Genomic DNA, 27,636 nt, shown 5'->3' with positions numbered 1-27,636 from the left:
TAAAGATTAAAGTATTAAAGATCTTTCAATAAATGATTAATTATTATTCGACTTGGTTGGTTTTACTTCTATATTTAACCTACCCTCTTTGGCTATTTATTTTATACATTGAGATAAAAGTAAACACTAGGTTGTTAGCTTCTAATTATTATAGAAGCCTGTTTAGATGATTAGGATTCGTACTTTAAAATAATACAGCAGATGCTTTGCTTGAATTTTAGTTACTTGGCATTACCTGACAAAATTTACAACTACCTACATTTCAATCAATTGATAGATGATAACTTTTATAAGTCGTCATTAACTTTTATTTATCATCGCTATTAAAGCCCACTGTTTTAACTCTTCTTTTTATCAAAATCTCACACCTGCGACAGGCAGATGATCGCGTGGATATAGGTTTTTTAAATCCCGTGAGAACTCTTTGATTTTCCGGGGTAAAAAGTAGCATAATTGTTAATCCAGGGTATATAATCTATCTCCATTCTAAATTTCAGTCAAATCTGTCCAGTAGTTTTTGCGTTAAAGAGTAACAAACATACACACAAACTTTCTGGTTGTCTGTCAGGCTGCAGTCTTCGGTTTCGTCTTCTTCTTCCGTACCTTATCCCACATTACGTGGGGTCGGCACAACATGTCTTTTTCTTCCACTCACTTCTGTCATCCGTCAATCCTCTTATCCTCTTTCAAGCAATCTATCCACCTATTCTTTGGTCGTCCTCTCCTCTTTTTCCTTCCACATGCATTTCAACATTCTTCTAGTGACATGGCTTTCTTCCCTCCGCATTATAGTCTTCGGTTTCGTCATGTATTTGAAACTATATAGCCGAGGCTTACATCGACTAACCACGCGAGTACAGCCGGTATATATTTTATCAAGGTGTTTTTGAGTCTATAACGACTGTTACAAATCTAATGACTACACATTTCACGCTTAATTTGCTGATCTAGATTTCTTTACGCAAAAAAAAACACTCGAAATACGGCCACTGTACAAATTCCATGATAAGTAGAAACATTTGGCCTTAAATCTGTAGAGCTGTTTACGGTGTCTGCTGAATCATCCTTGTCTCAACACGTGACATTGAGGGTCATAGGTTCCTTGCCCCGTAGCGGCACAATAGCTGGAAGTTTTTTTGGTATTTCTAACGTGTTCTCTTATAAACTGGTTTACAAGACACTATATCTAGTATAAAATTGACGATTTCGTTTATATGAAACTAGCTTATGCTCGCGAGCTCCTCCACGTGGACTAAACAAATTTCAAACCCCTATTTCACTTCCTTAGGGATTGAATTTTCAAAAAATCTTTCTTCGCGGATGCCTACGTCATAATATCTATCTGCATGCCAAAGGAGGATGGGCAATCCGTCCGGTAGTTAGAGCTGTGCGTTGATAGACCAGTCAGTCACCTTTTCCTTTTATATATTAAGATTTTATAATACTAGACATAAACGAATCACGACTCGTACCTATTAGTTACTTAGTACATCCATACTAATATTATAAATGCGAAAGTGTGTCTGTCTGTCTGTCTGCTAGCTTTTCACGGTCCATCCGTTCAACCGATTTTGACGAAATTTGGTACAGCGATAGCTTGCATCCCGTGGAAGGACATATGCCACTTTTTATCCCGGAAAATCAAAGAGTTCCCATGGGATTTTCAAAAACCTAAAACCAAGCAGACGAAGTCGCGGGCATCATCTAGTGGAATATAAATATAAATGGCTAATCTATAGCCTCAATCATGAATCATTATAAATTGAACATCTCTACGCTAACCAAATGATTAGATATTGCGGTATTTTTTTCTGATAATGATAGCGATCGATTCTCTGCTTCATTAACCAGTATAGTAATTTCGTTATACACATCCACTCAGTCAAGTCATCTACAGTTAAGTACAATCAAAATCTTAATACTTTAAGCGAGCAATCTTCTCAATAGGCTACTTGACTCATATCTAATTTAGTCCAATAAATGATTATTTATTATAGTATTTTGCTTAAGACAACGAAATATATGAATAACAATTATTAAAAACGCAGGATGGATATATAAATCCAATTTAAAAAAACACAGTTTTTATTTTTATTTGAAACGCAGAAAACGCTGTCAGCCATGATGTGACGTCATAAAATATGTAAACAAAGAAATGTCATCCCTATGTCACGCGTGGACTAACGTAGTATCCACATATATAAAATTTCAAGTCCTGACTAACTTATATATCAACGCACAGCCTAAACATCTAAACAGCTGGTCCTAGATACATGAAATTTGGTGGGTGTGTTCTTTGTAGGTAAAGAGAAGGTATCCACTAGGAAAGGATTTTTTGAAATTCCACCCCTGAGTGGGTTAAATGGGGGTTTGAAATTTATGAAGTCCACGCGGGCGAAGTCACGAGCATAAGCTAGTTTTTATATATTTCTAAAAACTCATAGTAAACGTAAAAAATTATCGTTTTCTCTTTATAAATTGAATAAGTTATTAAGTAAGACTTACAACAAAGTGATCTTTGCAAAAATGAATTTGGATTGCAGTCGTTAGTGATTTAGGATCCCTTTAAGCAAGTCTTCGCGTGTTACGTATATTTATTTCACTGGGCACTCTAATCCACAACTTTCCTGTGGTCTTTATCGATGCGTTTTTACATTCTCGGATGATACAATAACGATAATTACTATATTTTTCATGTAAACTAGTATGGAAGTCATGTTTATTAAACTTAGGTTATGCTGTTGTTTACAAATGCATGACGTCAGAGCACAGATAATCTATCGGCCAAACATGGCCGACAGTGTTTTCACCTGTCTACGAAAAATATATTTTTGAATTAAAGTTTTACGGTTTTTAGGGCGCAAAAAAATATAGTGTTAATTTTTTTGATCTAATAGGACAAATATTAACCATTTAAGACCTACTTAAAAAAAGTGTCAACTAGCCCATTGGATATTTGAGTCCAATTTTTTTATTACTTTATTATAAACTAGAATAAAAATAATGACGTAAACTGAAAAAACGAATTAAATCGATCAAATAACAAAAAAGTTATAAGCATTTATATATTTCTGATTAGACAGAGATAGCGATACAGTAGTTTGACGTCACACCTACTAATGCCATAGTAGTGCTCGTGCGGTTTCATACAAATTTTCGTTTTGCGAGAAAGGGATAGAAGAAACTCCCACTCCAAAATTAAAATGCCTGTAACTTTGTAAATCTTTGTTGGATTTTAATATTTTTTTTCAGCGTACGTCATTATTTTTATCCTTGTTTATAATAAAGTAATAATATTTATCAAATTCAAAAGTAGGCAAATACCCAATTCAGTCAAAACTGTTTAAAGCGACATCTAAATATTATAAAAGGAAAAGGCGACTGACTGACTGATCTATCAACGCACAGCTCAAACTACTGGACGGATCGGGCTGAAAATTTTCATACAGATAGCTATTATGACGTAGGCATCTGCTGAGAAAGGATTTTTGAAAATTCAGCCTCTAAGGGGATGAAATAGGGGTTTGAAAGTGTAGTCTACGTGGACGAAGGTGCGAGCAAAAGCTAGTCTAAATAAACGGTTAAAGGAGCGGACTGAAATCCGAAAAATCACCGGTTAAATTATTCATGCCATGAATAATCAAAATTATTCATGGCAACACCAGAAATACTATATACACAGAATACTTTACTACTAATTATTAATAGAGCCTCAATAGCTCAACCGGTAAAGGAGTGGACTGAAAACCGAAAGGTCGACGGTTCAAACCCCGCCCGTTGCACTATTGTCGTACCTACTCCTAGCACAAGCTTAACGCTTAGTTGGAGAGGAAAGGGGAATATTAATCATTATGCTTGGTTAATATTTTTTCTTTAAAACCTTCGTTCCGGGTTCACAATACCTGGTTACCGTTATACCAATGTCACAAAAACCGCTCAACGCCAAGTCATCGGGCGCCATACAATACACAATAAGCATACCATTCCTGCACAATCATTATATCTACTAACAAGTGTGATGAAAAAATTCTATCACAAGATATTTGTTACGATTCAGTGCGAACTATACGCGGGGTTCGACGCATACCTATCAAGAGAGCAGTGGCGTGCAGGTCATAGAGGCATAAATGCACTGCTTACCCCAGTTGTAATAGCTCAATGCAAATTTTACATTATTACCTGCCAGTAAACAGGTTCCTACCTAACTAATGCCTGCCCTGGCTTCAAACCCTGTGCACGCCACTGCAAGAGAGCATAGTTCAGGAAGAGGTATATTAGAGTGGAGTCGAGGAGCAGCTTCTTTTTATGGTTCCGTAGCGAAACAAGTTCCTTGTTTAGAGTTTCATCCAGTCCCCCTGTCCGCCCGTGTGTCAGAGCTCACATTTTAATTAAAAAAACATCGATGTAATCACAAATTCACGGGTTTCAGACTTTTCCCTTTACTTGTGCTATAAGACCTACCTACCTGCCAAATTTTATGATTCTAGGTCAATGAGAAGTACCCTGTAGGTTTCTTGACAGACCGACAGACAGACAGACAACAAAGTTTCCGGTTTCCCTTTTGAGGTACGGAACCCTAAAAAAATGAAAAGTTAAAATCTTGTACGATGGTACGGAACCCTTTGTGTGCGAGTCCGACTTGCATGTGACGGGTTTTTCTATCATAAGCATGTGTAAATAATATTATCTAGAGATAAGATTATCACCAGATAAGATCGTGGTCAAGCGTGAACATGTTATCGATAAAAAAAACGGCTATTGCTGTGAGTGACCTAAATATCTGTGAGTAAATAAAACATTTCACGCCTAAGGTGCGAGTTGGAATCACTCACGCTTGCATATAAAATACGGTTTCTCTTAGCAGTTAGCACAACTAACTAACACTTTCTATTAGGGATGCCCCTCACAAGTTGACCATTTTAACCCGACTGCATAACAAAAGAGTGGTTATGTGTTTCTGAGTCTTCAATTATGTTTGTTTATTTGTAACGCTCTAGAATGTAAATGCTTAGATCAATTTTAATGATTATAATATAATGAAAAAGAAAATGGCACCCACTAGACGACAAATTGAAACGGAGATATATTTTAATTAATAATGAAGAAATAAGTCTTCAATAAAACAGGAGTTAAAGCGGTGAAAATTTGTATGAAAGTCCGTCAATTTTTCAAGTAGATAAGCTTCAGCTTCGCAAACCATTGAGCTATGTCAGTTACTCTGGTTTTCCTACGATCTCCTCATTTCTGATTTGATCACGTAGAAAAACTTCAAGCATAGCTCTCTCCATCGCCCGCTGAGTGACTTTGAGCTTTCTTATGAAGCCTATACTAGCGACCATGTCTCGGATCCATATGTCATCACTGGCAACACGCACTGTTCGAAGACTTTGGTCTTCAAGCACTGAGGAATTTTGGACAAGAAGACATCTCAAAGCTTCCCGAATGCTGTCCAGCTAAGTTGGATTCGGCGGCTGACCTCTTTCTTGAAATTGGACCTACCCAACTGGATCGTGTGTCCAAGGTAAACATACTCGTCTACAATTTCGAGTGCAGAGAGCCCAACGATTACTGGTTGGGGCGGGACATAAGCATTAGACATGATTTTCCTCTTACTCGTGTTCATTTTCAGGCCTACCTGCTGAGAAGCTCTGTTAAGGTCACTGAGCATTGTATTAAAATCAGTATCCTTATTATAAATGCGAAAGTGTGTTTTTGGTTGGTTGGTTTTTCCTTCAATCACGTCGCAACAGTGCAATGGATTCACGTGATTTTTTGCATGGGTTGCATGTTGCATAAAGACCTGGAGAGTGCCATAGGCTAATTTTTATCCCGGAAAATCGAAGAGTTCCCACGGGATTTTTAAAAACCTAGTTCCACGCGGACGAAGTCGCGGGCATCAGCTAGTAGAGGAATATAGGAGAGATAGAGTCAACCCTAGCCAAACTTGTTCATAAGCATTATGCGATAATATTACGAGCAGCGGCACTAAATCTCGCTGGAAAGCGCTAGGCTGCGGCGACTCGCAAATATCATGTGCATAATAATATTATATTTATGTGTTTATTATAATATGCTTTCGTAATTTTATTATAATTCGTTACATAATTCGCAGAACCAGATCCACCTAACGTGAATCCTTATATTTATCTCGAGCAGATTACGTGTAACTTGTTTCTTATCAGACCGCGTCGACACAATTGTTACAGTTCTAGAGTTCCGAGATAAGATTTCTGCATTCCAATCAAAAACACACCTGCGCATCCTGAACGCCGCGCGGGACACACCCGAGCTTATTTGTCATTTATTTTTAATCCATTGAAGATGTTCTACGAAAAATTATTTTGATATGACTCAGTGAAACATCAATGTAGAACCAACCAATGCCAAATGAGGTGGCTATCATTAGAATACCAATTTCGAGGTTTGTTAGAGTTATTTTTGAGGCTCCCTCGAGTGAGTTGGAGTCGAGGGGCTTTCGAGGTTGCGACTTAGACTATGGGTGTCCCTTGTCAGTGTTAGAAACTGAATTAGCGAATCACCCCGCAGCAAGCGTAGTAGTCGCGTAAGTTGCCTGGCGCCATTAAATATCGTGGGAGGCGACCGCTGTGCGGCTGACGTTCCCGTTTCAGTCGCTTTGCTCGAGCAGTGGCCCTACCGCGGTTGTTTGGCAGCTACAATGTCACGATCGCAATCATCTCTGATTGGTTAATGCTCGCTCACTATTGGCTACAATGCATTGTTGCAACAAGAATCGCACAAATTCAGCCAATCAGAACAATTGAGATTGTAATAATGATTGATGCAGGTTTTAGACAATCGCCCTACTGGTTTGGATAATGCTTTAGGTAGGTATGTCATACTAGCCGTGTGGCCGATGGGTTTTCCCACCAACCCTTATAAATTTAATCCCCAGAAATCAAAAAAAATCGTGACGATATGACGTGGCGATAAAGGTAGGTTATGTAAATATTTTTTTTTACTTAGCATGCTTCGATTCGATTAATAATAACCTATACCTTCTTTGACAAACTCTAATCTAATCCGTTAGTGAGTATTTGAATAAAATCTGTTGAGCATTATTTAAGATTAGCCTTTTGTAGCTATATTATTTTTGGGCATTTTAAAGTAATGTACATCGGCCTTTGGAATGACATCTCGACTTTGTAGAGCCTTGTCTCTGTCACTCATACTTACCTATGTGACGTTTTGTCGATCTCAATGACAGGGACAACGCTCTACAAATCTGCTATCTCCTTCTAAATGTCGATGTACATTACTTTCTACCGCGTACTGTAGGTATGGTAAGACGAGACAAACATCAAATTCAGATAAAACAGCTAGTTAACTAACCACTAACTGGTAGACAACAAGTAAACTTGGTTTATGTATTAGTTTAATTTGTTTACGCGATCAAAGTAAACTGGTGGTGTTAGATGTTGTATGGTCAGCAGAAACATACTATTTAAACATAGTTGGTGACAAGTATTCATCATCATCATCGAGGTCCCGGGTTCGATTCCTGGCAGAGGTTTGGAATTTTATAATTTCTAAATTTCTGCTATAGTCTGGACGCTTTTGCCGTGGCTTTACCACCCTACCGGCAAAGCCACCACCAAGCGATTTAGCGTTCCGGTACGATGCCGTGTGGAAAACAAAGGGGCATGTGTTTAATAAAAACTGCCATCCTTCCAGGTTAGCCCGCTTCCATCTCAGACTGCATCATCACTTACCACCAGGTGAGATTGCCGTCAAAAATCATGATCAACCCATCACTGTTACAAACTAATAATGGAAATGCGTGCCTGGACCAAACCCTTCTCAATCTGAGAGGAGACCCGTTTCCAATACATAAGGGGCCGGCGACAATGACTTATATTTCATAGTTTGAGTTTGTTGTGGGCTCTTCTCAGACCCTGGGCGCGTTTTGGAACCCTCGTAGCTTTAGTTTTAAGTACCTATTAATTATCACCACTATATCATCTTACAAATAAAAAATTTGACAATCAGAAAGCGTAAAATTTTACCTATTCTGAATAAATAATTTGAGTTTGACTTTGACATAGAAGATAATGATGAACTTATTCTGTAGCGTGAACAGAAATCAAACCTGTAACCTCGAAAGAATCCACATTCCAAAAGCACTGACAACAATTTGATTATTACCTGGAACAAAAAACACAATAATATTAATTATTTATTTTTAATAGATACAATTTTTTGTGCCATCTGTACCGAATCAAAGTTTTCACTTTGCCACCTGCATTCTATCCGTCACGCCAACGATTCTAGTATATTATACAATACGCAATATATATTACACTAGGCCACGCGCCCCGGCTTCGCACGGGTAGCTTATTACAAGTTTCACAGTGATCTCTAATTTTTTGAAAATCTCTATACATATATAAAAATGAATCACTGAATGTGCTACTGATCGCAAATCTCGAGAACAGCTGAACCGATTTCGCTAATTCTTTTTTATAATATTCCTTGAAGTACGAGTTTGGTTTTTACGGAGAAAAAATGTAAAAAATTGTAAGTACATATTAAAAAAATAAAGTAAAAAAAAATCGTCTGTTAGGCGGTACGAAGTTCGCCGGGTCAGCTAGTAGATAACATTTTTGTTATAATTTTAGCTTTCTTTATATATAAACTGTGCCAAAGCCCAAACTATATCTTATCTCTGCCAAAACATGTACTATAGTTATTTTATCTAAAAATAATGTATTGTTTACTGACTACTGTTACATAACATCATTCACATACAAAATGAAGACATAGGGATAATTGGAAGGTCATCGCAACTGCCCGGCTAGCTCAGTCGGTAGAGCATGAGACTCTTAATCTCAGGGTCGTGGGTTCGAGCCCCACGTTGGGCGAAACACTTTTTTGGCTTTTTTTTTCAAACAAGAATTTAACATGCCGCACTTTTTGAATTATAGAGACCTATTTAATTAAAAATTGAGTATTAACACTGTGGTAAGGTAATAAGTAATAACTTATTACCATACCACAGTGTTAATAAGCATAAAGCAGGAGTTGACTGTAACCTTCAAAACCGGCCAAGTGCGAGTCAGGCTCGCGCAATGAGGGTTCCGTACTACAGTCGTATTTTTTCGACATTTTGCACGATAATTCCAAAACTATGATGCATAAAAATAAATAAAAGTCTGTTTTAGAATGTACAGGTGAAGACCTTTCATATGATACCCCACTTGATAATAATATAGTCACTCACTATTAGTTCATGGCCACAATTTCATTTTTTTTGTGTGATCTAACCCTAAATTCACGGTTTTCAGATTTTTCCCCAAATGTCAGCTATAAGATCTACCTACCTGCCAAATTTCATGATTCTAGGTCAACGGGAAGTACCCTGTAGGTTTCTTGACAGACAGACGGACAGACAGACAGACAACAAAGTGATCCTATAAGGGTTCCGTTTTTCCTTTTGAGGTACGGAACCCTAAAAATGAACAACAAAGCATGTTCATAGTTCACACACAATGAAGCAAGTTCCTTTCTTAAAAGCTGACTGGTAAAACCTGGTGGCGCGGCGTCTGGTGAAGCGATGCACTTTGAGAGATAAGTGGAGGTCGAGTGCCTTTCTATCGAGCGTACTTCGCACACGCCAGCGCAAGGGTTTTTACAAGCTTTTTTTTATTTAAAAAATTCGACAGGAAAAAGCGGTGGGAAAATGTAAGTAGGTACTTAGGTTTTGGACCGAGTTTCAAGTTAAAGGGCTACAATGAAACTGAATTCTAGAAACATTGAAAAAGGTAGATCTATTCACTGAAATGAGATGTGATAGCCTAGTGGTTAGGTCGTCCGCCTTCTAATCAGAGGTCGGGGGTTCGATCCCGGGCGACCTCTAACTTTTCGGAGTTATATATGCGTTTTAAGTAATTAAATATTACGTGCTTTAACGGTGAAGGAAAACATCGTGAGATAACCTGCATGCTTGAGAGCTCTCCATAATGTGCTCAAAGGTGTGTGAAGTCTACCAATCCGCGCATGGCTAGCGTGGTAGACTATGGACAAATCCTTCTCACTCTGAGAGGAGACCCGTGCTCTGCAGTGAGCCGGCTATGGGTTGATCATCATGATGATTCAGTGAAAAAATGAACCTAGCCTACAGAATGTTGATCTCTATCCCAAACACTAAAATCGATAAAAAGGATGAGGCGTGAATATATGACAGTCAGGCAAGATATTAGCACATTAGTATGGATAGATATACTAAAAGGAGAAACTGACTAACTTGCATAGCAACGTATATCTTAGTAGTTAGGTATTATCCTAGTTATTATAAATGTAGTGCCGCTCAAACCAGTGCACTGGTTCTAGAAACATGAGATTTCGCATGTAGGTTTTGAGTTTCAGAAATTCGGCCCGAGCGAAGCAGGGTGGGCCAGCTAGTACTACTTTTAAATTTCACTGGGGCATGAATAGTAATTGTTTCAAGCTAAACAGAACCTTACCATAACAGCTTAAAGTTACGAATTGGATACACGTATGCTCGTATGCCATTCTGCCATGTGGTCAATGCTTGGGAACAATTTTTCAAACAATGGCGCCGATTCTCTAGTCTCTCTCTAAACATCTGCCTCTTTTTCTTTTTAAAAATTGCTAAAAAAGGACGGATTATGAATTTTACATTTAAAGACTAAATAGTGCACGCTACTTTAAACAGTAGGCTCGCGACTGTGCGCTAAAATCACGGGTTCTAGCATCTAAGAATTAAATTTAAAACTCTCAAACTCTGTCTGTCCTTTTCATATTACATTAGTAAGAAGAGGATACGAGTACTCTAAAATTTAGGTGTACTCAAAATCGGTACCAATATTTGCTTTTTTTTCTCAATTGACGAGTCCACCAGTTGGACACCATACGGTTTAGCAGCACACACAAAAACCCTAAGTTTTGGCAAGTTTTGTGACAAACTTCACAGAAGAGAAGAAGAGATCACTTTAGTGATAAGGTCGCCCTTTGTTTTTTAAGTGTATCCTGTATTCTTACTCTCTGTAAATCTATTAACAATAAAGTTATTTTAAATTAATTAAATTAAACTTAAAATACGGTTGCGTCCACGTTCGCAGAGATAAATAATTTATTAAATGAACTAGCTGATGCCCGCGACTTCGTGCGCGTGGAATTAGGTTTTCAAAAATCCCGTGGGAAACTCTTTGATTTTCCGAAATAAAAAGTAGCCTATGTCACTCTCCAGGACTTAAACTATACCCGTGCAAAAAAATCGATCCGTTGCGACGTGATTGAAAGACAAACCAACAAACAAACACACTTTAGCATTTATAATATGGGTAGTGATATTGAATCTTCGGTACATGTTGTCAGCGAATCGACTGATTCACTCTACTTATTTTATTTATTAGGCAACAAAAACAGATTTTTTTTATTCAGATACAAGTTAGCGTTACTTTACGATGCAGTCTAAGATCGAAGCGGACTAACCTGGAAGGGGTATGACAGTTTTTTTAATAAACCCATGCCCCTTTGGTTTCTACACGGCATCGTACCGGAACGCCAAATCGCTTGGCGGCACGGCTTTGTTGGTAGGGTGGTAACTAGCCACGGCCGAAGCCTCCCACCAGACCAGACCAGAAATTTAGAAACTATAAAATTCCTAATCCCTGCCAGGAATCGAACCCGGGACCTCCCACTAATAAGACCACAGCGCTCAGAGGCGTCTTTACCTATGGTGCAAGGTGTGCGGCGCACACGGGCGCCGGGTCCAAGGGGGCGCCGAGCGCCCTCTAATGCGACACCTCCAAAGATGCGTCGATGCCGGCGCTCTCAAAGACCCTGCGCTCGTGTTATGGCCGACGCCGTCATCATTTAAAATCATCATTTAAAATTGCACCATTTGCATCCGAATTTCCGTTTGAAAATATAACTGTTAGTACCTATTCCATTTGACCCTGCTTAGACTAGAGGGCGCCAGGGTACTGGTTTCACAAGGGCGCCACAAGGGCTAGAGACGCCTCTGACAGCGCTTACCACTACGCCAGGGAGATCGTCAAGATTAAGTAGGTACTTACAATATATTAGTAGAATTCTAACCTAATTCCTCAACTATCACGTTTTTTTCTTACTGTAGTGTAACCCTAGAGGGTTGCAACTCTTATAATATGACCACGGTTTTTTTTTTAAATAAAAACACGTAAAGTTACAGCATTATAATATTATTATGTACACACCACAAATACCCAATAGAAACAATTATGTAAGAATTATTCTATTATTTTACTTAATAAGTAACATATTATGTTATTAAGGAACTTTGGGAATCTGTGATCAAAATTACCCAGATATATATAAACTCCAATTTTACAAACTCGGAATATAATATTTTAAAACGAAAAGCTCACTGACTGATCTATCAACGCACAGCTAAAACTACTGGACTGATCGGGCTAAAATTTGGCATGCAGATAGCTACTCAGTAATCGTTGAGAGCTCTGCAGTCTGCACTCGAAATTGTAGACGAGTATATATATATACCTAGGACACAATCCAGTTGGGTAGGTCCAATTTTGAGAAAGAGTTCAACCGCCGAATTCAACTCGGTTGGGCAGCGTTCAGAAAGCTTCGAGATGTCTTCTTGTCCAAAATTCCTCAGTGCTTGAAGACCAAAGTCTTCGAACAGTGCGTGTTGCCAGTGATGACATGGATCCAAGACAATTTAAATATTCACACAAAATACCTGCTCCATCCATATCGATCGCACTCGGCGTTTATCCATGGGGTATTTACCTCCACTTGGCTGTTATCCCATGGGGGTAAAGGCTGACGTCACTCGTCTAGGCGGGAGTCGCGACACCGTGGCGCGGGACAGTCGCACACAAAAATGTTTCAAATATAAATACCTAGACTAGTGTCTAGACTCCAGACTGTACTACACAAAAGACTTTTATAGTAAGTACCTACTTTAGTTTTATTAGTGAGGATTGGTTGTCATTACGTGACAAAGAGTTGTCTCTAGCAAAACCCTGAGCGGTTACACATTCATTCGATCCGAGTCCGTGAAAATCAGTACCCTTATTATAAATGCGAAAGTGTGTTTGTTTGTATTTTTTATAATTTTTTAGTGTTTTACCTACACTTCAAGGAAATTACTAAATAATTTTAAATAATATATCAAAAATGTAGTGTAGGTAAAACACTAAAAAATTATAAAAAATATAGTAAAAAGCAAATAATGTCATTTCTCGTTCAAAGAGCTTCATTGTAATATGGGCCTTTGAAAGTAGTTTCGATAACTGCAAAGTGTCGCTACAAGATGGCATTAAACAGTCGCTTCAGTACTGAGAGAACATACGTATCACAAATTTCGTCACTGGCAGCAAGCGAAACCGTGTGTTTGTTTGTTGGTTTGTCCTTTAATCACGTCGCAACGGTGCAACGGATTGACGTGATTTTTTGCATACCCATGCAAAAAATCACATCAATCCGTTTTCTCCCCAACTGTACCTAACTACCCGGAAATGCACGAATGACTGAGATAGTTTCAGGATAACCAGTCTCCCCCTAATAGCATTTCGCCGAACTCCGCGATGTCTGAACATCACAGCGCTGACTCAGACTGTTTTATGACTGAAAAATATATTAAGCGGGTTGCAGACCAAGAGCTAAGCTAAGTTAGTTTAGCTTAGCTCGCATAGCTGACGCAGTTTTCCATACTTGTGTGCAGACCGCAAACTATGTGAACTAAGCTATGTGAGCTAACTAAAATATGCGAAGTTATGTTAGTTGTGTATGCCGATTCGCAGCTACGCGAGCTAAGCTATGTCCCTCCCGCCTTCCCCGCACGCCCTTCGCACATCCTTCGCCAGTGCTGTCCAGTGTCCTTTGTCGTACGCACGGTCGTTTCGTAGCGAATATGGAGCAATTTAGCAACAAATAGCTAATCTTTCTTCTGGGGTTATAGCCTTCCGATAGTTAGTATCTTGTTTAGTAATATCTCCGATAATCAATGATAACAAATCATAAAACTGAACTCTTGTAACACGATAATATAACTGAAAATGTTCATCATCTAATTCGTAAAATAAAGTTCTAAACTCTCCACTTGCGTGCGGAGATTCAATGTGTTGACATATCCAAGGTCTAGAATGTCGTTTTCTTATATAATAATAATAATAAGTCAGTATTAATCTTCTTTTTCTATGTGTAACGTATTCATCATCGGAACTTTCTTCATCGATTATATTCATAGCAAGCGACTGACGTCCGTCTAATTGAACTCCGCAACACTAACTGAGCTTTGGCTTAGCTCTTTGTGTGCACGCCATTTATTTCTATCTTAGCTTAGTTTGGCTTAGCCTAGCTTCCCTAGCTTAGCTTTGGAATAGCTTAGTTTTCGGTCTGCAACCCGCATTATTTCCTCCCATTATTTTTAACCCTCTATATAATTGTCAACCATATACTCTAGACTTCGTCTAGGACCTAGGTAGTTTACTCCAACATCCATTTTTAACTCAATTTACATATTCCACAGTCAAATCAGACAAAGAGTTTTACGTCTCCGGACTTAAAAAGGCTGATTGTTGGGAAAAAAAATCGAAAAGAACGGAGGAAAGGCATTTCGAACCACTGGTAGATGCATCTGACGATTCAAAAATACTTGTTAAAGTTTAATTGAATTAAAAAAAACAAAAAGAAGAGCTACCTAGGTACACCTAGAGTATCTACTTCTACACCCCGAAATTAAGCTTTGTAGTTTGTTTTTAGGGTTCCGTACCTCAAAAGGAAAAAAGGAACCCTTATAGGATCACTTCGTTGTCTGTCTGTCTGTCAAGAAAACCTATAGGGCACTTCACACAAATTCACTGTTTTCGGGTTTTCCCTTTTACTTTTTATTTTTATTTTATTTATTAGGAACACACACAATACATTAATTTAACACAAACTACGACACTTAAAGACAAACACAGGCTGATAAATGTATCTATAAAATGTGTACACAGCATTTGCAAAATATCTAGACAAATAAAAAGAACTTAACTAACTACTTAACTAAACAATTAATAATACTTGTGCTATAATACCCTACCTACCTACCTATTTACAAGATTTAAGGTCAACGGAAAGTAGCCAATAGGTTTTCTTGATATACACGACGAAGAGAGTCAACTAAGTAATCCCATAAGGGTTCCTTTTTCTGAGGTACGGAACCCTAAAAACGTTTATCAGACCAATTCTCAGATTACAAACACCATAAAAATTCTAAGGGTGAGATATATAGAGCGCACTCTGACATACAGCCGTACTCAGAGTCGCTTAATCGTTACTTATGTTTAGTTAAAACGAGACAGAGCTATATATCTCTCACATAAATCTGTCTAGTTTTAACTCAATCTTAAGTCTGAGCAAAGTCAAAGTGCGCTCTATAGATCTCAGCCTGAGACTTGTATAAATTACTAGCTGATGCCCGCGACTTCGTCCGCGTGGACTACACAAATTTCAAACCCCTATTTCACCCTCTTAGAGGTTGAATTTTCAAAAATACTTTCTCACCGGATGCCTACGTCATAATAGCTATCTGCATGCCAAATTTCAGCCCGATCCGTCCAGTAGTTTTAGCTGTGCGTTGATAGATCAGTCAGTCAGTCAGTCAGTTACCTTTTCCTTTTATATTATTTAGATTCCAGGTGCAACAATCTGAATAGCACCCAGCTTTTCCTCGACATAAATTACAGAAATAAGTAGGTAGGTATGTTTCATTGTCGCACCGGACCCTTGACCTATATCCCGTTTTGCGCAATGCGAAACGACATTGTGATCTGAGTGCGATAGGGATGCCCGAGCGTCCCGGTTTATTCAAGCGGGACTTTCACTTCTGCCCCGGGATGTTTTGAGAAAACATAACAGAACTTAAAGTCCCTTAAAGTTCCGTACCTCAAAAATAATTTGGGACCCTTATAGCATCACTTTGTTGTCTGAGTGTCAAGACAAAGGAATCAAAACCTTATAGGGTGGATACCTACTTCCCGTTGATCTAGAATCATGAAATTTGGCAGGTAGACCGTACTAGGTAGGTCTAATAGCATAAGTAAAGGAAAAAATCCGAATATCGTGAATTTTTGGTTACTGTCCCTAACACTAGATGTTCGCGTACAAATGAGGGCCCGTTTCACGTGCCAAGAGCCGAGATCCTTCCATTGAATCCGCATCGTTGTTGCGCGGAGCTCAATGAAGGTGAGCTTTCCAATGGAAATCCGGTCGCCCTTTATGAGCCACGACAGAGACTAATCCATATTGCTACTGCCTGCTGCAGTGGTTCGACTCACGTCGCAATGAGCACGTACACGTCATCATCATTATTATCATCAACCGAAAGATGTCCACTGCTGGACATGGAGGCTCTCTTTGAGAGACACGCCGCGGTCTTGCGCCCGCCTGAATTCGGCGGTTCCCTGCGATTCGCCTGATGTCATCCGTCCACCTAGTGAGGAGTCTTCCAACGCTGCGCTTTTCGGTGCGAGGTCGCCATTCCAGCACCTTGGAACCCCAACGTCTATCGGTTTTTTGAACTATGTGCCCTGCCCATTGCCACTTCAGCTTCGCCACCCAATGGGCTATGTCGGTTACTCTGGTTCTCCTTCACGTACACGCGCGTCCAGTTTATTGAAGCGCAAAATGTACCGCACGTGTAAACGCGTATGCTAACACGAGCGAAAAACTCGCAGAAACTACGTCCCGAAACTGTCCCGATTTCTGAATGTTGGCAACACTAGTTGTTCGTGTACAAATGAGGGCCCGTTTCACGTGCCAAGAGCGCAGATCCTTCACATTGAATCCGCATCGTTGTTGCGCGGAGCTCAATGAAGCAGAGCTTTCCAATGGAAATCCGGTCGCCCTTTCTTTGGGACTCGAGACAAAGTTATCTTTGAGATCTTGTTATCTTGCCGTGAATGCACGGGAGACGCCACAATAGATTCAACGGTATTAGGGCCCGCGCAAACACAATAATGGATAAAGCCGTACTATACATATGTCATATACGTTAAATAATATAATATATAGGTACTTTTTAGGGTTCCGTATCGAGAAAAAAGAAACCTTTATAGGATCACTTCATTGTCTGTCTGTCTGTCAAGATCGGTCAAGGGAATCAAAACCTATAGGGTACTTCTCGCTGACTTAGAATCATGAAGGCAGGTTAGTATAGAACAAGTAAAAGGAAAAAAGCCGTTTTTTTTTGTATTTCAGCAATAAAGAAGAATTCGTATTATTATTCAAATTATTAGTGTATATTTCTACATACTTTGTAATCTTATTAAGTAGGTATCGGTATATATTTTAATATTGCAGATCCATCATTGTTTACAGCGATTTACCATCAAAAAGACATCAATCATGTTAGATGTTGCGCATTGCGGCAGAGCTGGCTCAAATAGGTCAAGGGTACATCATTTTGATGTGTATACTAAACATTTTATCGTCATAATGGATATTACTCTTTACGAGGAGCCATGATGGTTCTATGCATTTTATCTCTCACTCACGGCTCTTAGAAAAATTCATATAACAAAGTAGTATAACTAACAAGGCAGACTCAGCGCGATGGAGAGAGCTATATAATATGCTTGGTACATCTCTACATGATCAATATCAAGTGGGGTATCATATGAAAGGGCTTCACGTGTGGATTCTAAAACAGATTTTTATTTATTTTTATGAATCATAGTTTTTGATTTATCGTGCAAAATGTCGAAAAAATGCGACTGCACCACGGAACCCTCGGTGCGCGAGCCTGACTCGCACTTGGCCTGTTTTTTTCTTTAAATTCAGATACAAGTTAGCCCTTGAATGCAATCTCACCTGGTGGTAAGTGATGATGCAATCTAAGATGGATGCGATGGATAAGAGATAACTTGGAAGGGTATGGCAGTTTTTACTAAGTCCACACCACGTCTTTGAATTCTACCGGAACGCTAAATCGCTTGGCGGCACGGCTTTGCCGGTAGGGTGGTAACTAGCCACGTCCGAAATCTCCCACCAGACCAGACCAGAAATTTAGAAATGATAAAATTCCAAATCCTTGGCGGGAGTTGAACCCGGGACCTCCTACTAATAAGACAACAACGCCACTGCACCAGGGAGGTCGTTAAACAATGATGATTTTGAAACAGACCACACAGAAATAATTCACAAATTTCGACCTTAGTGTTACGGAATAGTTAATAGAGATTCTTGCGTAATGTTCAAAGAATTAGAAAGATGAAGAGAAAGTGATTTATGAATCTGATCGATATAACTACACTTATTTAATAGGTGTAAAGTTATCTTCTTATCAAATCGAATCAGAATCAAGATACCTAATGCAGGCTTCATGTAATTCTTTTGATCGGAATTTTTGCTCGATTGCACCTTATCTGACGATAAGCGATGATTTGATGATGACATTGAAACATGCTAATCTCCGCTTTGGTAGGTACTTAAATAACGATAAAAAACCGGCCAAGTGCGAGTCAGATTCGCGCATCGAGGGTTCCTTGCTCGGGTATTTTTTCGACATTTTCTACGATATAAATCAAAAACTATGATGCATATAAAAATAAATAAAAATCTGTTTTAGAATGCACAGGTAAAGCCCTTTCATTATGATACCCCACTTGATATAGTTATCTTACTATTATAATTGAAAATACCTACTAATTATTAGTTCATGAACACGTTTTAATTTTTTTTGTGTGATGTAACCACAATTTCACGGTTTCCAGATTTTTCTCTTATGTCTGCTATAAAAGCTATCTGCCATATTTCATGATTCTAGGCCAACGGGAAGTACCCTGTAAGTTTCTTGACAGACAGACATACAACGAAATTATCAACCTCCTAACCTCAAAGCCTACCTCCCCTCCTCCTCCTTCCCTCCTGCGGGTATCCGCACCGGGTTAGCAATCGGGGCGTTCCCTCCCCGATTGCTACTTCAACCTGTCGCGTACTATACTTACCAGTTATGATCACTTGCTCATTGGACCTCGTAGAAGAGTTATAAATCAAGCTGACACTTGGTTTACCCCAATTCAGGACAATAGGGGAGGCAGTGTAACATGCCTACTCAATCCATAACTGTAACAAAAGGGGTGTGTTGCCGGCATGAGTCATTTGACCTTTGATGTCGGCTCCGATTTTATGGGCCTCACACACTTGCGAAGCGAAACTATCGCGAAACTATACGCTGAGCGAAATTTGTCTTTAAGGGGACTCAGTTCGGTGCTTTCTTCATACAAACGTAGGAGGGAAATTACAACAATATTCGATATTGTACGCACAAAACTAAGAATTATATCGATTTATCTCGTCATTATCTAGGTTTATTGATATATAAAACATTGAAAAAAATATTGATTTAAAAGTTACGAGGCTCAAAAGATTCCTATTTTAACACTAAATTAATGACAACTTTGGGCGTAAATAAATAAGATTTGGGATATGAAAATTCTAAAACAATTTATCATTAGACGTAGTTTATTTATTCATTAGTTGAAATAACTTTACTTTGCAAACATAAATTCAGCAGTTTTTTCTCAAAAATACTTTTCCTAAACCCTTTTCGCGCGCTAGATTTCGGTGAAAATCATCGTGCCTCTCAACTTTCTCATACAATGTCAAGTGAAAAGCAAACATGTTACCCACGTGCGCTGCCAATTTCGGTCGAGCGTCCTGCGTCACCTTAAGATTCATCATAGTCACGTATTATCAACTGACAGACGGCCACTGCTGGACATAGGTCTCTTGAAGGGACTTCTATCTGAAGACTTATTTATGTAATATTTATTTATGTAAGTATTTCATATTTATTTATGTAAGTATTTCAACATCTTTAATGCAAACTAGCTGACCCGGCGAACTTCGTACCGCCTAACAGTCCTCGTACTTCAAGGAATATTATAAAAAAAGAATTAGCGAAATCAATTCAACTGTTCTCGAGATTTGCGATCAGCAACACATTCAGCGATTCATTTATACATATATATATAGAAATGAAGATATAATATTACAAAGAATAAATTATTATTTGGCACATGCTGTGGCTTCTATAAAGTAGGTATATTTTTAGTAGAGCATGGTATAGCATTGAGTGTGGGTGTGGGTTAACCCTAACTTAACCCGCCTATAACCTATTAATTTTCATTTTGCACGAGAAGGCATTTCGTAACATTTCCATCATAGCTTTATAATTTGAGTATGTTGAGTACATACGTAGTTATCTAATCAACTTTCCTTTCTACGTAGGTTGCTCCAAATATTTAAGTAGTAGATTTAAGTAGGTAGCTTTAATACGCGACAGGTCGAGAAGGCAATCAGGGTGGAAACGCCCCGCTCAACCGCACAGCCCCCACGCTAGCCCGGTGAGGGCAAGCTGTGCACTGTGCGGGTTTTTTTCTAGGAGCAGGAAAAATCCCTAACGGACTTCTGTCTATCGACAGGTATGTCCGACTCGCACGGACTAAAAGACCTCCCCCTCTGCGAGATCAGCACGGAACCGTATTACATTACTTCGTGCTGACCCTCTGGTTGCTCTCTCTCCTTTTTTTCTTGCTTTTCTCTGTCTTCCCTTCTCATCATTATGGCCATCAGCATCTGACCGTATCTGTGCCACTCATCCTCGCTTGACACCATACGGGCTACAAGATTTTTGGCGTCGACACTGTTACTTGCTCCCTGTGCTGCTTTTCTAAGATTTGCGCACGCGGGATACTCAAAAATCGCGTGTCTCCGGGTGTCTTCCTCTCCGCAAAAGTAGCAATTTTCAGTAGGCGCTTTCCCTATTGCGAAGAGGTAGGTGTTGAACACCCCGTGGCCGCTGAGTGCTTGTGGTAGCCAGCGGTCTACTTTCCCATGATTCCTCGTGTGCCATATTTCCAAGTCGCGGGTGTGCGGGGCATCTCCCCGTCTCATACCCTGATTACCATCTCGACCTCTCGCGTACTGGGTATAGTCATAGTTTGGGGTACGCATAACGCGTTGGCGATGGAGAGAGAGAGCCATGCTTGAAGTTTCTGTGTAATCAAATGAGAAATGAGGAGATTCGTAGGAGAACCAGAATAACTTACATAGCTCAGCGAGTTGAGGGGCTGAAGTGGCAATGAGCCAGAGCACATAGTTCTAGAAACCGAAGACTTTAGAGTCCCAAGGTGCTAGAATGGCAACCTGGGACTAGAAAGCGCAGCACTAGATGGATGGAAGACGACCTACCTGGCGCAGTGGTAAACACTGTGTTCTTATTAGTGGGAGGTCCCGGGTTCGATTCCCGGAAGGGGTTTGGAATTTAATAATTTTTAAATTTCTGGTCTGGTCTGGTGGGAGGCTTCAAACGTGGCTAGTTACAACCGGCAAAACCGTGCCGCCAAGCAATTTAGCGTTCCGGTACGATGCCGTATAGATGCCGTTGGAAGCCTCCCAACTAGGTGAACAGACGACAACAAGCAAGTCGCAGGGAGTCGCTGGATGGCGGCGGCGCAATACCGTGGCATGTGCCGTGAAAGACTCTACAAAAGACCTATCTATTTCAGTGGATATCTATCAGATGATGATGATGATGATGATGATGATGATGCAAGTAGTAAAAATAACTAGATAACTTTTCCTCATCTGACACTATTTCTATTAAGGCGAAAGTTTGTATGTGTGTGTGTGTGTTTGTAGGTTACTCTTTCACGCAAAAAGACGGATTTGGCTGAAATTTGGAATGGAGATAGACACATAAGCTTCATTTTATTCCGGAAAATCAAAGAGTCAAGAAAATCAAGAGATTTATAAAAAACCTATTTCCACGCGAACGAAGTCGCGGACATTAGCTAGTCTAAATATATAAAAGGAAAAGGTGACTGACTGACTGACTGACTGATCTATCAACGCACAGCTCAAACTACTGGACGGATCGGGCTGAAATTTGGCATGCAGATAGCTATTACGACGTAGGTGTCCGCTGAGAAAGGATTTTTGAAAATTCAACTCATAAGGGGGTGAAATAGGGGTTTGAAATTTGTGTAGTCCACGCGGACGAAGTCGCGAGCTTAAGCTAGTTTACTATAAAATACTGAGCTGGTAATTTTATATCGAACCACATTGCGGTTAATCTAAAGATCAGGTGTCCCGTACTATAACACAATTCTTATTGTTATATGAATACGGCACAAAATCCCTTATCATTTGACGCAGTGATTTCACCGGCTTCTGGGGTCAGATATCGCTGTGACCTTGGTTCGGTTTTATTTCTAGATTTTATATTTTATTGTTAGGCAAGCTGTGTGTTAATGTTACACTGGGTAAAAGTGACTAAGATTTTGTAAACTGAAGTTTACCTAATCAGTTCATATTTCATGCATTTACTTAGGTGCTTATGTAATGTAATATTCATGATTCTAAGCATTGTGGAAAATAATAAAATAGTTATTTATTTGCTTCAAAGTGCATCTATGGGCCTCATAAGAAAGCTCAGAGTCACTCAGCGCGCGATAGAGAGAGAGAGCTATGCCTGGATTTTCTCTACGTGATCAAATCAGAAATGAGGAGATCCGTAGGAGAACTAGAGTAACCGACATAGCTCAACGGGTTGCGAAGCTGAAGTGGCAATGGGCAGGGCACATAGTTCGTACAACCGATAGATGTTGGGGTGCCAAGGTGCTGGAATGGGGACCTCGCACCGGAAGACGCAACGTTGGAAGACCCGCACTAGGTGGACGGACGACATCAGACTAGTCGCAGGGAGCCGCTGGATTCAGGAAGCGCAAGACCGTGGCGTGTGGTGTAGTTCCTACAAGGGACCTATGTCCAGCAGTGGATGTCTATTGGTTGATGATGATGATGATGCATTTGTTGAAACGTTACTTACTGAGGTTCTAGTTTCAACAAATGCATCATCATCATCATCATCAACCGATAGACGTCCACTGCTGTACATAGGTCTCTTATATTATGTACTTCCACACGCCACGGTCTTGCGCCGCGCCGCGCCCCTTGAATCCAGCGGCTCACCGGCAACACCGCCGCCCTTAAATCCTAGAGTAGGCCTTTCTTTCACTGCTAAAAATGCGCAATTTGCAAACCTTTTCCAAAAATCACAGCTGTGAAGGTACGTTTAGAATAACTTTGCCCTGAAATAGAATCTGGGCCCGTCGGCCACGGCACGCATGTGTAAACAGCAGGAAAGTCGAAAGCGCGCGAGTGAAACCTGTCCTTCTGTCCGCGGCCGGACGCCTAGTGAATCATTTCACATTTAATTGTTAAAAATTCATTAAAACATTCACGAGACCTAGTTTACTAATACGTGTCCAAGAATTTTTAAACCTGGTTCCTTCCACATCTTTCTCTTAACGAACCGCCAAGGAATAGAAAGGTGAAGGTGGAACCAGTTCGAAAAGACCTTTAGAATATCGGTAGACAGGCAACTTTGCGCCCACGTTTTTTTTATATAAAACTAGCTGCCCTGGCGAACTTCGTTCCGCTTAACAGTCGATTCAAATTTTTTAAATTTTTCTCTCCGTAAGGACAATCTTCGTACTTAGGAATATTATAAAAAAAACAAGTAGCGAAATCGGTTCAGCTGTTCTCGAGATTTGCGATGAGCAACGCATTTAGTGATTCATTTTTATATTCTAGAAGAAGATGAGCAAGCAAACGAGCAGGCGGGTCGGGTTGCCCTTGAACATTAGCAGCATCAGAGGAACCACAATTTGCAATTGTGCATTGTAAGGTCTACATCTCCTGAGGATGCTCCGGTGTCGGGGCGAAACGTGCGTCGAGTGTGTTTTGGGATTTGTGTGGTGCTGCGTGGTGGTGGTGCGTATTGCTTGCCGAGTGGCTGCTTTTCCTGCATGGTTAGCAGTGGGAGGGTGGGTTGCATCATACAGATTCGACCTGTTTCAGCGGATTACAGCAAAAAAGCTTTTGGTTCATTGTATACCTACGATTCACTATAATAACTCGCCAAGCGAGTAACATCTTATAGATCATATTAATCAATTGGTGCATTGATTATAGCGAGTAAAACGCTCATGTATTCCACGTCCCGCTACCGGTGTCATGTACGGCAGCGCTTTGCAATACTATCACGTAGGCGAGCTTCATTTCAATGAATAGATAGCATTGTTGGGAACAAATGGAAGGTAATGCCGCTAACTGCGGTATAATGTGCTGTACAAATAGGAAAGCGATAGCCCTTTGTCGGAATTTCTGCTCAGTTCTAAGCTTCACAGTTTGGAAGATATCTAACCGAAAGTAACTATTCGATCTGGATAATCCTCATGGGGAAAGAATGCAAAGAGTATGCGATATGATTACCTACACATTGTGATTATGCATGACGCAATGTGGGTCTCGTTAATCAGCGCCACTTACACTAATTGTCCTCAATTGTAATGCTTAGATAAGCAGGCCCTTTGGCAGTGGGTATTAATCATCACTAGTATCAACTCATAGATGAATGATTTTTAGCTTATTTCGTGGTTTAACGACATAGGTATTTCAATAGCTCAACCGGTTGAAAACCGAAAGGTCGACGGTTCAAACCCCGCCCGTTGCACTATTGTCGTACCTACTCCTAGCACAAGCCTGACGCTTAGTTAGAGAGGAAAGGGGGAATATTAGTCATTTAATATGGCTAATGGCTATAAAAAAAAATTAAATGTAGATAATGGGTACATACTACGATTAATTTTGCCGGACAACTCGTGAAATTCTAGCAAAAAGAAAAAGGAAGAGGGTAGTTCGTTACTGTCCATGACAGTTCGAACTTCATCTCTCGCAGCACTGCAGTCCCGTCGTGACCACGACCCGTTTGTCGAAATATCAGGACCCTCATTATAAATGCGATAGTGTGTTTATTTGTTGGTTTGTCCTTTTAGAGCTAGAGCTACGAGGATTCCAAACGCGCCCTGGTCTGAGAAGAAGCCCATCAACAAACTCAGCCAGGTATTAATCATCATTATCATAAATCAAACTTAAGCAAGCAGAATTCTTGTTTCTTTTTAAATCATCATCATCATCAACTGATAGACGTTCACTGCTGGACATAGGTCTCTTGTAGGGACTTTCACAGTTCACACGCCACAGTCTTGCGCCGCCTGAATCCAGCGGCACCCTGCGACTCATCGGATTTCGTCCCCACCTAGTGAGGGGTCTTCCAACGCTGCGCCTTCCGGTGCGAAGTCGTCATTCCAGCACCTTGGGATCTCCATCGGTTTTCCGGACTATGTGCCCTGCCCATTGCCACTTCAGCTTCGCAACCCGCTGAGCTATTTAAATACACTGTGAAAATTGTCCTAACAAGAAAACAGATGAAATTAACTGGTTCAGCAAACAAAGTTCAAAATTAGCCCACTTGAAGGCAAACACTAGATCAACTAGGTCAGGTCGGGTTAATTTAATTAACAGAGATTTTTGCAAACTTTCATTCACTGTTCCAGTTGCTTTTGATTAACATCTGACGGGTTGCGAAGCTGAAGTGGCAATGGGCAGGGCACATAGTTCGTAAAACCGATAGACGTTGGGGTCCCAAGGTGCTGGAATGGCGACCTCGCACCGGAAGACGCAGCGTTGGAAGACCCCTTCTAGGTGGACTGACGACATCAGACGAGTCGCAGGGAGCCGCTGGATTCAGGCGGCGCAAGACCGTGGCGTGTGGAAGTCCCTACAAGAGACGTATGTCCAGCAGTGGACGTCTATCGGTTGATGACGAACATCGGACTAATTAAGCACTTTCTATTTTAGTCCTCATCATCATCAACCCATGACCGGCTCACTACAGAGCACGGCTCTCCTCTCAAGTGAGAAGGGTTTTGATAGTTTACCACGCTGGCCATGTGCAGATTGGCAGACTTCACACACCTTTGAGAACATTATGGAGGACTCTCAGGTTAGCAGGTTTCCTCACGATGATTCCTTCACCGTTAAAGCAAGTTATATTTACAGTACACAGCAGAAAATAATGTACATCAGCTTTTAGAATGACATTTCTGCTTTGTAGAGCGTTGTCTCTGTCACTCATACCTGTGACGTTTTGTTGGTCTCAACGACAGACAATGCTGACATTTTGTCGGTCTCAACGACAGACACAATGCTCTACAAAACAGCTATCTCTTTGTAAAGGTTGATGTACATTATTTTCCGCTGCATACCGTAATTACTTTAACGCACATAACTCTGAAAAGTTAGGAGTTCTTGGGATCAAACCCCCTGTCCCCTGAGACCTGTTCTCAGTAGTGGGCCGGCGATAGGTTGATCATGGTGATGATAATGATAATTCAACTAGGAATCTCCAACTAATCTTACAGAATTTATAAAATAGGTACATTCTTGTGAGATCATTATTTAAATCTAGTGATACATGTAAATATGTTGATATACCTATTATATTGAATAATGTAACAACAAGTACCATAGAGTAGGATGTAGGTATATCAAGTACTTTAAAACTAAGACGTAATTAGTACCAGAGAAATATATAATTTATTTTTACACCTACCTTCAACGCTGGGGGTAATTTTAACCACGCCTAGGCGGAAAATCCATCACGCACATTCACAAACACAAACAAAACGACAGTTAAACACTATTTCAACGAAAACTAAAATTGTAACCAAATGCAAAAGGTATTCGAGTTAAAGTCACAAATTCGCGGAAAAGAACAGGAAATCTGGAGAAAACGTTGTGACAACAATGAAAAGGTTTACTGCACTTTTTAAACAGGACGTGGAAAGCAAAACAAGGCGTATTTCACAATCACAAATCGATGAAAACGTTTTTTCTAAACTACACGCGATAGTCGATAAATGTTGAATAAAGTCTATTCTCTTATAAATGGCACACGCACTTTTAGTCACCGATGACCCTACATAGTGCCTCTAAAAACAATTATTGCCTGTAATTAATTTGTTGTTATTATTGATGATTGCGGGAGGAGGTCTGGGGTACTCTCACGGCTCGCGAGTCAACAACCGTTTGACAACTGCCTTCGGCCTCGGCGGACCTTGTGTCATGAACGCCAACGCCATTTTCAAACAGTGTTGCTATTTATGTATACAAAATTTCCCCTTTTTCATAGAAAAAATATATTCATAATCATAAAATGTTATAAATTATTCAATAATTATTAAAAATATTAATGTGCTTATGTTATTAACATTTTTATTTTTATTTAATTTTTCAACTATGATTTAATACTGCTGGCGTCATCTATTGTTGAGTAGTATGTATTTTTTAAAATAGTTTCAGACGTGTTCGTTAGATGGGTCTTGTCGTTAGTTTGGGAATATACTGTAGATGGCGCTGATTTTTTCTTTTCGTCACGTAGTTTATGTATACATCGGTAGATGGCACTGTTGGAAACACAAAATATTTCAAGTTTAAAAAGTGGGCTGGGCGCTGACCGCTGGTCATACACGTGCGTTTTTCACCGCGGTACTCAGAGTCGTTTAATCGTTACTTAAGTTTAGTTAAAACGAGACAGAGCTATACCTCTCAGTCTCACATAAATCTGGCTCGTTTTAACTCAATCTTTCTTAAGTAATGATTAACGACTCTGAGTACTGCGGTTAATAATAATTAATTAATTACTGATTACTACGCCAGCTAACAAGACGGAATGGTGATTAGTGAATGATA

General features: G+C 39.9%; 1 protein-coding gene and 1 non-coding gene across 2 annotated transcripts; one reads left to right on the top strand and one right to left on the bottom strand.

Moving 5' to 3' along the window:
* The first annotated feature begins 8,806 nt into the window (after positions 1 to 8,806).
* TRNAK-CUU (transfer RNA lysine (anticodon CUU)) lies at positions 8,807 to 8,879 on the top strand. The gene has a single exon. It is a non-coding gene; the product is annotated as a tRNA-Lys (tRNA).
* An 11,641-nt stretch (positions 8,880 to 20,520) lies between these two features.
* Positions 20,521 to 20,991, bottom strand: LOC138402741 (uncharacterized). Its single transcript, XM_069500607.1, has one exon. It carries the CDS (start codon positions 20,989 to 20,991, stop codon positions 20,521 to 20,523), a length of 471 nt encoding a protein of 156 aa, XP_069356708.1.
* Positions 20,992 to 27,636: the final 6,645 nt, after the last annotated feature.

The sequence above is a fragment of the Maniola hyperantus genome, chromosome 9 (genome assembly GCF_902806685.2).
Source record: "Maniola hyperantus chromosome 9, iAphHyp1.2, whole genome shotgun sequence".
NCBI classification, from domain to species: domain Eukaryota; kingdom Metazoa; phylum Arthropoda; class Insecta; order Lepidoptera; family Nymphalidae; genus Maniola; species Maniola hyperantus.
This window is presented reverse-complemented; position numbering and strand designations above follow the sequence as displayed.